Source organism: Mesoplodon mirus, assembly GCF_964341445.2.
Source record: "Mesoplodon mirus genome assembly, chromosome: 1".
Lineage (NCBI taxonomy): Eukaryota > Metazoa > Chordata > Mammalia > Artiodactyla > Ziphiidae > Mesoplodon > Mesoplodon mirus.
Window position 1 is genome coordinate 207,128,534 of NC_138976.1, and position 16,598 is coordinate 207,145,131.

The 16,598-nt window shown below is 38.2% G+C and overlaps 1 protein-coding gene and 1 pseudogene across 2 annotated transcripts in view; one reads left to right on the forward strand and one right to left on the reverse strand.

The window, feature by feature from the left end:
* The window catches only part of LOC309807160 (E3 ubiquitin-protein ligase RLIM-like), a gene marked incomplete at both ends in the record, with an annotated part of 87,528 nt that extends 71,613 nt beyond the window's left edge, over window positions 1-15,915 (reverse strand). The window contains one exon of the mRNA XM_082626467.1: window positions 15,757-15,915. Coding sequence (XP_082482593.1) covers window positions 15,757-15,915 — 159 coding nt within the window. The remainder of the gene's footprint in view (window positions 1-15,756) is intronic.
* A 57-nt stretch (window positions 15,916-15,972) lies between these two features.
* Window positions 15,973-16,598, forward strand: part of LOC309807166 (E3 ubiquitin-protein ligase RLIM-like) — a 54,064-nt pseudogene continuing 53,438 nt past the window's right edge. Inside the window, exon 1 of the transcript in view lies at window positions 15,973-15,984. The product of the transcript in view is annotated as an E3 ubiquitin-protein ligase RLIM-like (transcript). The remainder of the gene's footprint in view (window positions 15,985-16,598) is intronic.

The window sequence follows — 16,598 nt, forward strand, 5'->3', positions numbered from 1 at the left end:
TGGGGTTTAAAGGATGAATAGGAGTTTCCTAAGTGAATGAAAGGGGGAAATATTTTCAAAAGTGAGAACAGCAACTGCTAACACTCATAAAACAACAAGGATAGTAGATTTTAATTACTAAAAAAAGACATTAGTTAAATTGGCAGAGCAAGGTCAAAAAATGGAGACCTTTAGGACATGTTTAGAAGTTGGACTTTATCATTAGTGCAATGGAAAGATGTTGAAGTCTTTAGACAGTTGATGGTCAAATTTGCAATTTAGAAATAATATTGATAGTAGTGTTGAGGATGAATATGAAGGGCAACAGTTCAGATGGGAGGGTCAGAAATAGATAGAGGGCAGCCTAGGCTAGTGATGACAAGGATCTGAATCAGGGCAAAGGAATATGATTACAATGAAGGACTTTAACAGATCTCTAGGCAGCAGAACTGATTAAACCTAGTAATATGTGGGAAAGAGGGAAAAGTGGGGAGGGGGAATATATGAGGGAAAGGCAGGGGTCAGGATTACTTCTGTATTTCTGTCTTTGCTTAGTGGACAGTGGTACCAATAAGAAGTAACACCTGATTCTGAAGTTGTATGGTTTAGCTTAAGAGGGAGCATGATTGCTTATGATTAGAATAGTATGCAAGTTACCTGAAGATTCAGAAAGTCTTACAGTCTTTCCAAATTTAGGTACAGAAGCACATGAACTATTAATAGCCCCGGATGTTTGGTGTTCCCTGTAGTTGGCTCTCAGTGTCAATGACTCTAGCTTCCTGAATTATTTGTTCCTGGTTATGTCCCAATTCTGGTGCAAGTAACAGGGTATAGGGACCATCATCCCAGAGACCTACTTATTGACCTTGATTATTTAAATAGAAGCCACCAATATAGCTGTGCTTTACACTTAGTTCTCTCATGTCTTGACTTTCCTTCTGAGTATTGCAGTGTAGGTTCAGTAGTTTTTCCTCTGGATGGCAATATTGCTGCTTTGGCCTTTGTTCTATCCCTTGTCTTGATATCAGAAGTCTTCTGAAGATGTTTTTTCTTCACTTCTCATTTCAGAGATGGGAGGTGCATCAGGAAGTCCGGAGGTTGACTAGAGCATCACTCGAAGTTGAGTTGGAGGGGAAGAGGTTGAAGATGGAAAGCTGCTTACTTTCAATCAGAGTCAAGCACTTAAAAATTTGGCCAATCCATTGTTTATGATATGGTGAAAAAATGGGGTGTGTGTGAGCAGATTTGGCTGTTCTTTTATCCTGGTTGTAATAATGGAGTTTTGTAATCAAGAGTTTTCTTTTACTGACTCTGTCCAAGGAAGCTTCTGAACAGATTCTATGACTCAAAGGGAGACTGAAAATAAGCAAGAGATAGCATTCTCCCTGAATATGGATAAAAGGAGTTCCGTGGCTTTAGAACTGTAAGAAATGATCAAGACATATATTCCAGATACCTATTGCAGTATAAGAAACCAGTCCAAAACGCAGTGGTAGATACAATAGAAACCATGCTGTTATAGTCAGGACTTTGTGAGCTAAGAATAAAGATAAAGAATACTGGGGATGGCTCATCTCTGCTCCATCATGACTGGGCCTCAGCTGTGGTGGCTTGAATGATTGGAGATAGATTAGACAACTTGACTGGTGTCATATGTCTGGGGCCTTGGTTCTGGCTAAGTTTTCTTTGAGTCACATCTTTTGGTGCTGAAATGTCCAACCAAGATGGCATCTTCATTCACAAATCTGGGGCTTGAGTTGGGCTGCACAGGCTGAAAAATCTGGGGCTGGTTTCCTCTCTGTCTCTGTCTTTCTCCATGAAATTTCTCGGTGTAGTTTTGGAGTCTTAGCAACCTGGGTATCTCAAAGTAGTTGAACTCTTACGTAGTGAGTGGCTTCACCCAAAGTAAACATCTCAAGAGACTTGGCTGGAATCTGTAAGTCTTCCTATGACTTAACCTCACAAGTGCAAGAACACCTTTTCTCTTGCATTCTGTTGATTGAATAAGCCACTGTATCAGCCCATATTCAAGAAGTGGGACACCACATTCTACCTTTCAATAGAGAGGTAACAAAGATTTTATGGTTATATTTAATGTACTATAGCACATGATGAAAAAAATCTTATAATGATGACTTTTCAGTTGAAGTGGAAATTAATCTCTCCCTCTGTTTTCTGAATTGCATTATTCTCTGGGTAAAAATAAAAAAAGGGAGGACATAAAATCTGAAGTTCTTTGCATTCAGCCTGATTTTAAAGATACCCGATTAAGGATCTTTTTATTATGTAATAGTTTTCCCACATCAGAGACCATTGGTAATATTAAGAGCTATTTACTGAGCAACTGTAATTGCTAGACACTCTGCTTGTGTTTTAACTTATTTGATCTCAAGCCCCATGCAAGATAGGTATTACTATTCTCAGAGATAAAGGCATGGAGGCTGATGCAAATTAAGTGATTTTCTCAAAGTTACAGTAATAGATAATATGTTTAGATTCAAACAAGGTCTATAGGATGACTCTCCCTGTTTCGCTCTACTCCGCTATGTTTAATGAAAACACAATTTTAGACATCATTACACAAACGTAGTAAAATCTCAGTTAAATGAGATGCTTGAATCATGTTTGATCATTTTCGTGTGCCATTTCAATTCTGCTTTGGAGTTAGTCTAGAATATCTTCGTTTTAACTTAATAAAGAGTAATTTTAAATCAAGAAGTAAACATAATTAAAGCTTGATAAGATATTTCATATATTTATGTCTTTTTCTTTCCTACCAGAAGGATGGGTTAAAACCTTAAAAGCATTGATGCAGAAAAATGAATCTAAATATGCATGTCTCATGGAATCTACTGGAATTGGTTCTTTGACACAAATACTTGTTTTGAATCTAAACAAGAAATTCTTGTTAATTGAAATCACACCCTTTCCACTTACATAGGCTTGACACTAGGAATTAGTTTCATCTCTTCCTTATTCTTACCTCTAATTATGGAAATAAAAATGTATTTATTTAGCAAGGTCTCATCCCTCTTATGATTTCCTTTCTTCCTGGTTCTGCTCAGATTTAGACATTTTTTTTTTTTTTTTTTTTTTTGCGGTACGTGGACCTCTCACTGTTGTGGCCTCTCCCACTGTGGAGCACAGGCTCCAGACGTGCAGGCTCAGCGGCCATTGCTCACAGGCCCAGCCGCTCCGCGGCATGTGGAATCTTCCCAGACCGGGGTACGAACCCATGTCCCCTGCATCGGCAGGCGGACTCTCAACCACTGTGCCACCAGGGAAGCCCAGATTTAGACTTTTGATAGCTTTTCTATTAGTGCCGTGTCAGTGGTTAGTTTGCTTCTATGCTTTCTCTAGTTTTGAGCCATTTTACACACTTTCTCTGAGGCATGCTCCCAAGCAAGTTAGTTCATATTTCTGCACATTTGTTTATTTGTAAAGTCTTACCTCCTAGATTATTGTAATAAATAAATAAACTTATATATACATAAATAATATTCTGTTTGTTTGAAAAGCACTCTGACTTTTTGTGAAAGAGACTCACTTCCCAATTTTACAGCATTAATCTGAGGAACAGGGGCCTGCTGGAATACTCCCCAGGGACAGAGGCTGGCAGGTGCCATCTTCCTTCTCTCTCTCTGCCTTGATAAAACTGAAAGGTGCCATCTTTTTTCCCCTTTTTCCTTTCCTGCAGGTGACAACTTTGTGCTCCAGCCAGCTGGCTCCTTCTTCCCTGCTCTTCCTCTGTCTTGCTATATATATATTTTTTCTTCTTCTTTTTCTTTTTTTCTTTTCCCTCTTTCTCTTTATTCAAATGGTGTCATCTTTGCACTCTTCCCACCGCCTCACTCAGCCAGTAAGCATCATCTTCACACTTTCCTTTTGATGTGCTCCAGAGACCCAGAATCTCCAAGACAGGAGATCCCATTTTTGTGGCCTCCACTCAGTGGATGCTCCTTGATCACCTGGCTCTGGAGGCCAGGAGGGATTTCTTTTCTGGGTCCCATGGGACTGTAACAATTGGAGAGACAGTTCTTGGCAGGATACCACCCCCAGGATGTACCACTACACATCAGACTGAGACACAGCCCCAGTCTTTACATGAAAAAAGCCTATTTGCTAGTAGGGACAAGACTTAAGAGCAGACTTCAGGTTCAGCACACATCTAGAGGCTACGGATGTGCTCTCGGGGAAGGTAGGCTGGGGGTGCCATCTCTCCACCCTCACTCTGCCTTACTACAGTTCACTGGTATCTCCCAGAATGGAGCTTGTACACTTATCTGAAGCACTGTTTTCTTGTGACTGCTCCCCGGGGAACACCTTCAGATTGCTTGCTTCTGGGGCGCAGCAGGGCTTACACTTGCAATCTCACAAGGCTAAATATATTTGCATTCTTTAAAAGCTGTTACCAAATTTTCTGGCTTCCTATCAACCTGAATCTAGGTACTGCCTGAGATCCTCCACTTTGGGTTGCTCATTTGTCTTGGCACACCCTCAACTGCTGGGGTGGTGTGCCAGGTCTATTAAAAATAAACTGCTTAGACAATCACAAAGATTTGAGAGGCAACCAAGAGTAGACAGGGTTAAATGACAAGGTTCATCTGTCACACAGCTCTTCAAGACTGGGAGATGTGGCTATTTCACTTAATGCATAGAAACCAACACAGAGAGTCAAGCAAAATGAAGAAAGAGAGGACTATTCTCCAAAAAAAGAACAAAATAAAACCTCAGGGAAAAATCTTAATGAAATGAACATAAGTAATTTACTTGATAAAGTGTTCAAATTTATGGTCATAAAAATGCTCACTGAACTCAGAAGGAAAATGGATGAAAACAATGAGAACTTCAACAAAGAATCAGAAGATATAAGAAAGTTCCAAATAGAAGTCACAGAACTAGAGAATGCAATAATTGAACTTAGAAATACAGTAGATGAAGCACAAGAAAGAATAGGTGAACTCAAAGACAGGTCAGAGGAACTCATCCAATCAGAGAATAAGGAAGAAAAAAGAATGAAAATAATGAATATAGCTTAAGGGATTTATGGCACATCAAATGGCATAACATTCACCTTATAGGAACTCCAGAAGGAGAAGAGAAAAGGGGGCAGAAAACATTTGTAGAAATAATATCTGAAAACTTTTCCTAACCTGGGGAAAGAAACAGACATCCAGATACAGGAAGCCCAGAGAGCTCCAAAGCAGATCAACCTAAAGAGATCCCTACCAAGAAATATTAAAATTAAAATGTCAACGTTAAAGATAACAAGGGAATCTTAAAATCACCAAGAGAAATACAACTTGTTGTATAACTTGTGATATACAACTTGTTATATAACTACATCAACCTAAAAAGCTTCTACACAGAACAATAAACAATCAACAAAACGAAAGGGTGGGCTACAGAATGGGAGAAAATATTTGCACATCATGTATGTGATAAGGTGTTAATATCCAAAATATATGAGGAACTCAAACAATGGCTATATATATAGATAGATAGATAGATAGATAGATAGATAGATATAGATTCTCAAACAATTCAATTAAAACTTGGGCAGAAGAACTGAATAAAAATTTTTCCAATGAAGACATCCAAATCACCAACAGGTTCATGAAAAGATGCTCTACATCACTAATCACCAGGGAAATGCAAATCAAAACTACAACGAGCTATCACCTCAAAGAGACTAAGAGGTAACAAATGTTGACAAGGATGCAGAAAAGGAAACCCTTGTGCACTGTTGGTGGGAATGTAAATTGGTACAGCCACTATGGTAAACAATATGGAGTCTCCTCAAAAAATTAAAGAGAAAACTACCATACATTAGCAATCCTGCTTTGGGTCTATATATATCCAAAGAAAATGAAATCACTATTTCAAAGAGATATCTGCACTCGCACATTCATTGCAGCATTATTCACAATTGCCGAGAAATGGAAACAACCAAAGTGTCCATACATGGATAAATGGATATAGAAGATTTGGTACGTACATAGATGGAATATTATTCAGCCATGAAAAAGAAGAAAATCCTGCCACTTGCAACAACATTTATGGATCCTTGGGGCATTATGATGAGTGAAATAAGTCAGAGAGAGAAAAATAAATACTGTATGATATAACTAAATTGTAGACTCTAAAACAGCCAAACCCAGAGAAACAGAGAATAGAATGGTTGTTGCCAGGGGTTGGGGTTGGGGGAAATGGGGAGATGTTGACCAAAGGGTAAAATATCCAGTTAGCACATGAATTTCTGGGAATCTAATCTACAGCATGGTGACTGAGGTTAACAGAACTGTATTATATACTTTAAAGTTGCTAAGAGAGTAGATCTTAAATGTTCTCACCGAAAAAAAAATGTTATTTATGCGAGGTAATGGAGTTGTGTTAACTAGCTCCGCTGTGGTAATCATTTCACAACATGTAACATACCAACAGGTTGTACACCTTAAACTTACACAATGCTATATGTCAATTACATCTCAATAAAGTTAGAAAAATACAGAAAACAGACTGTTGCACAACATTCAAGCAAAAATACTAGTTTTGGGCTGCTTTTTCTTGAATTTAGTCATTGTTCCTTCTTGAATCTGTTTTGTATCACATGATAGCAGACTCATACAGGCAGCTTACTTCTGATCAGGCGCAGCCAAAAAGAAGCAACTGATGGTATATGGGAGTTTAGGGATAAGCTACGAGATTTCTCCCTTTCTTCCTCTACTTTGTGAAGATTCTCCAGCAGCAACTTTGTAACTTCCATGGCTCCAACTCCAATGAGACAGAACTGGTATGGTCTGACATTGATGATCATTTAACCTGGCCCTGGACTCCTTTACAACCCTCTGCTTAACTCTGCCTTTCCAGCATAGGGGTAAAAGTAAATTCCTGTTCCTACTAATCACTCCATTATCTAGGTGGCCCTTCTTTACTTCTCAGAAGTTTCATCACTGGTGTTCTTAATACCCTGTATTAAATTTATTTGCAAAGACTTGAAACAATTTCTATTTTATTTGTTATGGGCAAATACAGTATAATAAAATTTCCAAATATTAAAAAAAAAATTAGAAGAGACATGAAATCTCAAAATGGGGAAATGTTAGCCACGTTTAGGAAGAAAATGTACTAATATTATTGGAGGAGAGAATTCAGGAATTGGAAGAGAACACTAATGAGTTTGGAAGGTATAAGACTGTGGAGAAGTTTGAATGGTGGGCTTCATGCCACAGGAAATAGGGAGTGATTCAAAGTTCTATAAAGATTGTGCTCACTTCAGCAGCACATATACAAAGTTTTATAAGATTAATCTGAAAGTGGTAGGCAGTTTGGAGTATGAGATGGAGTGATGTCAAAGAAAAATTGCACCAGATGGTTAAACAGGCAAGGAGTACTTTACTCAAGATGATTCTGTAATAGGGGAGAGAGACTGACCTCCGTTCTGCTGAAACAAAAGGCATGGAAGTTTTTAGATGCCAGGATGAGCTGTAGGAAAAATAGTAGAGGATGCTGGAGAAGAGGTTGGTCAATATAATTAGACCATCTCTGTTTGCTTTGGCTCTTATCAAAGTTAGGCTCCTATACTCCCCACAGAGACTGGGAAGTAGGGGCAATACCTTTCTTGAAGGTTATATTTCAAAGAGCTGACTCCCAGGTCCTTGAGAAAGACATTTCTGGGTTGGAAAAGTATCAAGTGACTAGGAGAAAATTTACATCTCAAAGGGGCAGAGAAAGAATTTACAATTTCAAGTTTCTTAAAGTAAATGTTTTCAGAAAAGGGAGGTTAAGGGCCTATGGTAAAGAAAAAACCTGTCTGACGTTGAGCCAAACTGAGGGACACATTAAGGCCATCTTGATCAGTAGTTAAAATTAGCATTAACTTCAGGAAGGTTATTTTATAAAGAAAAGCAATGCTTTTGAAACTTTCTCAGAAGAATCAAAAGTAACTGTCTGCTAGTTAGATACAGGTCAGGAATAATGAGAAAGGGCAGTTACAAAGTTAACTCAACTAATGTTCTCTGTGTTGTAGCTTTAATAAAGATGAAATAAGTAGAAAAAGAAATAATCCATTGGTACACGGTGAGAGCCAATTGGATGGATTGTCCAATTAGAAATACTTCTTTATTTTCTAGTCATTATCAGTCAAGGATTAACAAACCTACTTTTATTAGATATACTTCTGTCTAGGGATTGAGAAATATCAATTATTTAAACTTAATCACTACTTTATTTCTGTGAGATTTTTAAAAATATACTTTGGGGAAAAGTAATGGAAGAGTGATATAGCACTAAAACATTGAAGTGAATGACATAATAAGATCCTATCTTTCTCAACTTAAGGAGAAAAAAAGGGAGGGCAAAAGAAATGGGCAGAAAGTAAGTTTACCTACCAGTCATTGTGTCAAGTGTTTTCATATATTTATCTAATTTAATACTCACAAAACAATGAGACATAAGGAAGATATTTATCCCATTCCGTAGATGAAACTCTGTTTACAAAGTAATATATCAACCAATTGTAGAGCTGACCCTTGAATTTAAGGCCTTACGTCTGTTGAAATGCAAGAGCCAAACCCTGCTAATACAAGGTGCTTAGAATAGGTAGACTTCAGGGAGCAGGAAAATTAGAGCATGCATGAACTGATGACAAGTTTTGCTGATCTAGTAGCTTTGTGAGATTTGTCTGGATCCAAAGACCCTTGCTCTACTAAACCATCAAATTAGAGGTGGTCTCCTTCTTAAACAACCAATATTTGCAGAGCTATTCAGACTTTGGGTCATGGTATTTTTTCAAGGATTAACTATTATCACTGGCTTTTCAAATTTTAACTTTAGAAAGTCCTTGCTTTTGTTGGAAGCAATGTTAAATTTTGATGCAGTTGTTTGCAGGGATGAAACTTGGTCGCCCTCTGGAGGCTATTCTCAGGTCCGACTAGCATACCTTAATTTTGAGAAAGAAGTCAGGGCTCAACAATTTAACAACTCATTTTAAATGTGTGGAAATTATGTATATACATTATACTTTTTTAGAAGTTACAAAACATTGAGTTCAAAATGCTCAAAATATTTTAAAATGCTGAATTAAACGTTTTATGGCATAGCATGTTTGGAATTCCTGTTCTCCCTTTGGAAATGGAGATGGTCATCATTCTCCTTTTATCATGCAATATCTATACTGGGATTAAAACCGTTATTTTTTCCTCCCCTATTATAAGAACACATGGGCAATTAGTTCTATAAATTGAATGATAAAACACATGACAATACTATACACTCGATTACTACCAAGATCTTTCATTTTAAGTTTAAAAAAAAATCTCTAAATTTCCAATTAAAAAAATTTTTTTTCTTTCTCTCAGATATAAAACATCAGAGCTTACAAGAACCCTTAAAAACAGAATGGCTCAAAGGATAAAAATGTTTTGCTCCCTAGTTCATTCTTGTTCAGTTTTCTTGTAGAAGGTGTATTATACCAGTTAGTGTAAATTATACAAGCAAAGTTCTTGCCATATATTGGTGACAGCATTTGTACATAAAGTAAGCAGTTAAGGGGCTTCCCTGGTGGCGCAGTGGTTAAGAATCCACCTGCCGATGCAGGGGACACGGGTTCCAGCCCTGGTTCCCAAAGATCCCACATGCCGCGGAGCAACTAAGCCCATGTTCTGCAACTACTGAGCCTGCACTCTAGAGTCCGTGTGCCACAACTATTGAGCCTGCGCTCTAGAGCCAATGCGCCACAACCACTGAAGCCCGCACACCTAGAGCCCATGCTCCGCAACGAGAAGCCACCGTGATGAGAAGCCCACGCACTGCAACAAAGAGTAGCCCCCACTCTCCGCAACTAGAGAAAGCTCGCGTGCAGCAACGAAGACCCAACACAGAGCCAAAAATAATAAATAAAAAAATAAATTTTAAAAAGTAAGCAGTTATGAGCTGCTATAAACCTACTGTTTCTTTACTTGATTTAAATGAATTTAATTCTTTAAATAACTGAGCAGGTAGAGAATTTAGACTCAGCCATTATTAGAGGTACCTTATACAGCCAAAGTGGTATAAAAACCCTGTAACATGAAAGTGTTGTGGAGGTCCTTCTGGTCTTCTGAGACCGGGACACCTGGACCTTTATGTCCCATTTATAAATGTTCCTGTATAATGTTTGGGATGTTGAAATATTTGATGAGATAGATACCTCATGCCTATTACATGCCTTCCCTATATCTCTCTCAACTACATCCCTCTAATGAGTTGGTGCAGCTCCAAGGCTTTATCCAGTAAAAAGGTAGTGTCAGGCAGTGCTTGTTGTACTCAATGGCTTTTAATCCTCCAAGTGCCTTGTAATCTCCTCCTTCACACCTTGATGCTTAGAAATGGCATATTTCCTGAGGAAGAGGTTTCTAGGGAGTCCTGGATACTTGCTTGAAATGGGGACAGGAGGATGGAGGAACAGAAGGGAAGATATAGGGAAGATGAACGGATTTTTTAATATATATATTTTTTAATTTATTAACTTATTTATTTATGGCTGTGTTGGGTCTTCGTTTCCATGCAAGGGCTTTCTCTAGTTGCGGCAGGTGGGGCCCACTCTTCATCACGGTGCGCGGGCCTCTCACTGTTGCGGCCGCTGTTGTTGCAGAGCACAGGCTCCAGATGCGCAGGCTCAGTAATTGTGGCTCACGGACCTAGTTGCTCCGCAGCATGTGGGATCTTCCCAGACAAGGGCTCGAACCCGTGTCGCCTGCATTGGCAGGCAGATTCTCAACCACTCCGCCACCAGGGAACTCCGGATTTTTTTTTATATAAATTTTTCTGCCATAAAAACTATAGGTAGCAAGCAAAGCAATCAGGGAAATTTATATTCATGCATTAATTTACCACTTACAACGATGAGTAGATAGAGGACATTAGATAGATTAAGGAAGTATCTAGGAGGTAAAATGGATAAGATTGATAATGGATAGGATATAGTGGCTGATGCGAGAGGTTGAACTCAAGGATTATTGTTAGGTGCCTGGTTTATACAACTGGGTGAATGGTGTCACTACACACTAAGACAAATGAAAATGAAGGAGGAGAGATTCGGCAGTTTAGGGAGACCATGAGTATTTAGCTTTATGTATATTTTAAATGAACAGATTTAGATGTTAAATAAGCAACTGGATTTACAGAATTCAGATTAGAGGTCTCAGGTACACAAATGTCCAAACTTTATGGAGTTGGTAACTGAAGCTGTGTGTTTCTGTGAAATCATATTATGAGTTCTAGAGTGAGAGGACATAATGGCCTAGAACTGAATTTTGCAGAATTTCAACATTTAATGTCTGAGGAGAAGGATACGTACCTGCAAAGAAGATAGAGAATGAACTGCCGCAGAGATTAAAGGAAAACCAGAAGAGTTTTTGGGTCAAGGAAAATCAAGTCTCAAAGACAGAAGCAAATCCTACTTATAGGTCAAGTAAGTAGGGGATAAAATTTTCACATCGCATCCATGGATTTGGAAATAACTTACGAAGTACCTTTTTATTGGAGTAATAAAAGATGGATTCTATTGGGAGTGGGTTGAAGCATGAGAAGGAAGTAATAAAGTGAAGATATCAAATATAGATAAACATTTTTAAACAGCTTTATGGAGGTACAACTGATGCACAACAAATGGCACATGTTTAATATATACTATTTGATGAGTTTGGACATGTGCATAAACCCATGAGACAATTAACACAATCAAGGTAATAGACATATCTGTCCCCTCCAAAAGCTTCCTTGTGTCCCATTTTTTCTGTGTGTGGTAAGAACACTTAACATGAAATTGACCCTCTTAACTAATTTTAAGTGCTTAACACTATTGTTAACTACAGACACTATTGGTACAGCAGGTTTCTTGAATTTACTCATCTTGTATAACTGAAAATTCATACCTGTTGAACAACAGCTCCCCATTTCTCCCTTTCCCAAGCCCCTGGCAACCAACATTCTATTCTCTGCTTCCATGAAGTCTGATTATTTTAGATACCTCATATAAATGGAATTATGCAGTATGTGCCCTTCTGTGACTGGCTTATTTACTTAGCATATTGTCCTCCAGGTTCATCCCTGTTGCCACAATGGTAGAACCACCTTCTTCTTTTAAAGTTGAAAATATTCCATTGTAAATATATACTACATGTTTTGAACCATTCATCTGTCGATGGACATTTTGGGAAAACCTTCTTGACATTGATCTTGGAAATGATTTATTGGCTATGACACCAAAAGCACAGACCACAGAAGCAAAAATAGACAAGTAGAACTACATCAAAATAAAAAGCTCCTGCACAACAAAGGAAACAACCAACAGAATGGAAAGGTAACCAATGGAATGGGAGAAAATATTTGAAAATCATATATCTGGTAAGGGGTAAATATCCAAAATTTATAAGGAACTCCCACAACTAAGTAGCAAATAAACCAAATAACTCGATTAAGAAATGGGCAAATAACTTGAATATATATTTTCCAAAGAACACATATGAATGGCCAAAATGTATATGAAAAGGTACTCAGCATCGCTAATCATCAGGGCAATGCAAATCAAAATCACAAAGAGATATCACCTCACACCTGTTAGGATGCTTACTTTCAAAAATACAGAGGTAACAAGTACTGGGGAGAATATGGAGAAATTGGATCTCTTGTACACTGTTGGTGGGAATACAAAATGGTATATAGTCACTATGGAAAACATTATGGAGGCTTCTCGAAAAATTAAAAATAGAACTATCATATGATTTAGCAATCCCACTTCTGAATGGATATATGTATATATATATATATGTATATATATGTGTGTGTGTGTATATATATATATATGTATAAGAGAACTGAAATCAGGATCTCAAAAAGATTGCACTCTCATGTTCATTGAAGCATTATTCACAATTGCCAAGATATAGAAAAACATTTTCAAGAATTATTTTAAAAACTGTGCCTTTGAAGAAGAGATAGTGTGGTAATTAGTAATAGAAGTCAGGTGGAGAAAGGTGAGTTTGGTTTTGCTTTTCTTTTTTGCTTTACTCTTCTTTATTATTTTTCCCAATTTGGAAGATTTTAGAATGTTTAAAAAAGATAGTGGAAAAGATCCAGATTAGAGAAGGTATTGAACAAAATAAGGATCCTTAGAGAGTGCAAGGTGATGCAATCCAAATCAGGAGTAAGGGAATTGGGTTTAGTAGGAATAGAGCCTCTGTTCTGTTAAATTACCAAAGGAGATAAAGATGGCAGCAGATGTAGTAACTCTATTATGTTAATTAACAGGAAAGTTCTCCTACTGTTTTTTCTTTTCTTTTCTGTGAATTAAAAGAGATTATCTCCTGATATTATAGCAAATGGTGGGGACATACCATTTAAGAATAGTGCAATAGCTGAATCACTTTGTTATACAGCAGAAACTAACACAACATTGTAAAGCAATTATACTCCAATAAAGATTTTTTTAAAAAAACAAAGAATAGTGCAGAAAGAGAGAACAAACTGTAAAGAGTGGGAAATGATGGGTCCAGATTAATGTAGCAGAATTAAAGGGCAATATTAAAGGACCTTTTAGGTTAGTGATCATGAATTTATAAAGGAAACAATCTAAACTATTACACACTTTACTTGGGAAGACTTTGAAAGCTGGAGATCAAGAAAAGAGAAAGCAATGGTTTGGGTTGATCCAGCATAATTAAAAGACACTGGAACAGGGCTAGGGACAAACACACTATTAGATAATGGACATTGGAATGTAAGAGAGTAAGGAGAGATACAAAGGCAGTATCAGGAGAAAGCAAGGGGGTAAACAGACTTGCGTCAAAGTACTATCATAGTGGTGGGGTATGTGAACAAGTGAACTGGAATGTGAGAAGTTATTGTAAAGGGATGGCATATTTGTGTGAATAATTTTTAAAGACTATTTCTCTTTTTCCACCTCTGATTTTTATTTTAGAGGACTGACTCCTGAAAACTCGGTTTCCCAGGATTCACTGGCAACTAGCTTCCAATTAATTTTGAGTAAAGGAAGGACTGGTGAGAGTTTGGAAGAAGGGGATAGGGGAGAACCCAGAATGCCCTCTTTCTTTGAGTTGTACATACAACTGAGGCTTCGTCTCCCTCATGCGTCCAATTCCTGCTCAAGGGCTTCTCCCTCCATGTCCCCAGCACCCACCAGCAGTCTCTACATTCATTCCAGTTCTGTTAGGGGATTCAGTCTTTCCAAACTCTATGTTGCCTTCCTATTTCATTTGACTCCAGATTTTATAACTTTTGAAACAAGCTCCTTTTATTAAAATCTACTTTCTAAACTTCCTGAAGCAGATTTCCTGTCCTGCATGAGTAATCCCGGGAAAAAGATGCTCAAGATGGGACTCTGGAATAAGGTTTTGAGCTTGAATGTAGTAGTGACTCCATTGCCAATGCAAAGACAAGTGCTTCTTCCGAGTAGTGGAAGCAATAAATAAATTACCAGCAATATTTGCTTTGAACATATTGCCAGTTGAAGACAATACTTTTACATGTCAAGCGGCAGCTGATTTTGTCTATTACAGCAGTAATAACTACAAGCACCACGGGGACCATTAGCTGCTTCTTATAGCACCAGAGAGCTTACAAAATGAAAATGTTTACACTTAATGTTAAAAGATGTTAGGTGTTTAAACTCTCAGATCGAGGCATGGGAAGTCACAGAGAGCCACACTGAGGGCCTTAAAATTTTCTCACGTCTTATAGCCACACAGCAGACATGGCTGAGGATCAAGTTTCAAATCTAAAAGTGTGAGTTGCAGAATTAAAATGCAAGTTCAAGGTACATCTGTGCTAAGTCTCACAGATTAATATCAGGACATTGATCAGGAAGAGCTGGGCATTAAGATAAGGATATATTGAGTATTTAGGATAAGTGCAGGTAGGCAGACTCAGATTAATATGAAAATTTTTAACCCAAATCTTCCTTTGGTTTCCTCGCCAAAGGAAACCACCCTTCTTCCTCCCCATTTGAGGAAACTAACCTTCCCTTACTTAACATATCTCTAAAGACCTCATCTAAATAGGTTAGTTTTCAAGGAAATTTCTACTTTTCTCAAGACCCACCCACATCAGCACTTACTGCATCCTAAAAACTACAGTCAGATTCCACCAGGCCCCAGGAGGCAAGTATAATGTCCACCCTGGTAGGAGTTAGCATATACATCAAAAGAAATGCTATATCCTGCTAATGTGTATCAGCAGAAACCTGTAGAATGTGTGTGTGGCATATGGTTTGTTGGGTTTTTTTGTTTGTTGTTTTGCAGTACGCGGGGCTCTCACTGTTGTGGCCTCTCCCGTTGCGGAGCACAGGCTCCAGACGCGCAGGCTCAGTGGCCATGGCTCACGGGCCCAGCCACTCCGTGGCATGTGGGATCCTCCTGGACAGGGGCACGAACCCGTGTCCCCTGCATCGGCAGGTGGACTCTCAACCACTGTGCCACCAGGGAAGCCCTGGCATATGTTTTACAAGTGTTAGACTGAGAAAGATGGAATATAAAGTTGAAAGGGGTTGAATTTATTATAAAAACATACCTGAGATTCAAAGTATTAGCTCTAGCTGATGGAATTGGCTCTAATCATTGGCTTGTTTGGCTGACTGATACATAGATTCAATAGTCAGTAACATTCAAAGAGGGCAAGATGCCATAATTTATCTGACAGAATGTAGACAAAGGAATCCATGTACTTAAAATGAGAATGTTGGAGTGCATTAATTATGTAAAACCCACTCAACTATCCCACAGTTATGCCCCCACAGAGGTCATCGATAACATTCTTCTTCAAGACATTAAGACATTCTTTGATGAGAGAAATACAAGCATCCTTGAAAACCTCTGTGGAATCTGTCTTCTGGGGGCTAATGATGACAATGCGGGATAGCACCAATGAAATGGCCCCCATGCTTTTAACAGGAATATGGGGTTACAGAGTAGCAGAGGTTAAGTGGTAGCATTTAATATGAGAAACAAGGTGAGTGCAATTATCATAAAGGTCAGCAGGGCAGAGTGGCACTATTTTCACCCAAAATGACTTCCAGCAGTAACAGATTAATCACATTTACACTGGGAATTACATTGATGAGCAGGCTTGACTGTATAAATGAAAATAAAATTCAAGCACAATGAGCAGAAACCTGCATTGATTTTCCAGGAATGAAAATTACAGCCTCGCCCAGACCTAAACCAGAGATCAGGTGGCTACAATAGCTTCAGAAACTTTGCTGCAAAACTGTCAAAAGTATAGAGTGTGATTTTTTTTTTCTCCAGGTCTACCTCAAAGGTGTTTACAATTTTCCAGGGGGAATGTTTAGAAAGAAAAGTGGAAAACTCAGAATTTTTCAGAGGTTATTAAGATAAATTTACACACCTGAGGTTCCAAAACATCACTGTGGTCTTCAGGTCATAATAGGGCTTATGGAAGCCATGTGATAATTGAAATTTTGACACAAGTTCACCTCACTAGAAATCTTGTGCAGTGACCTACACTATATTTCCCCATATCTGAATGTATTTTTGGAGTACACATACTTGGAAAATGACAGAACTCTCAAACAAGGTAAGTGCTATTGAGAACGGCTACTGCCT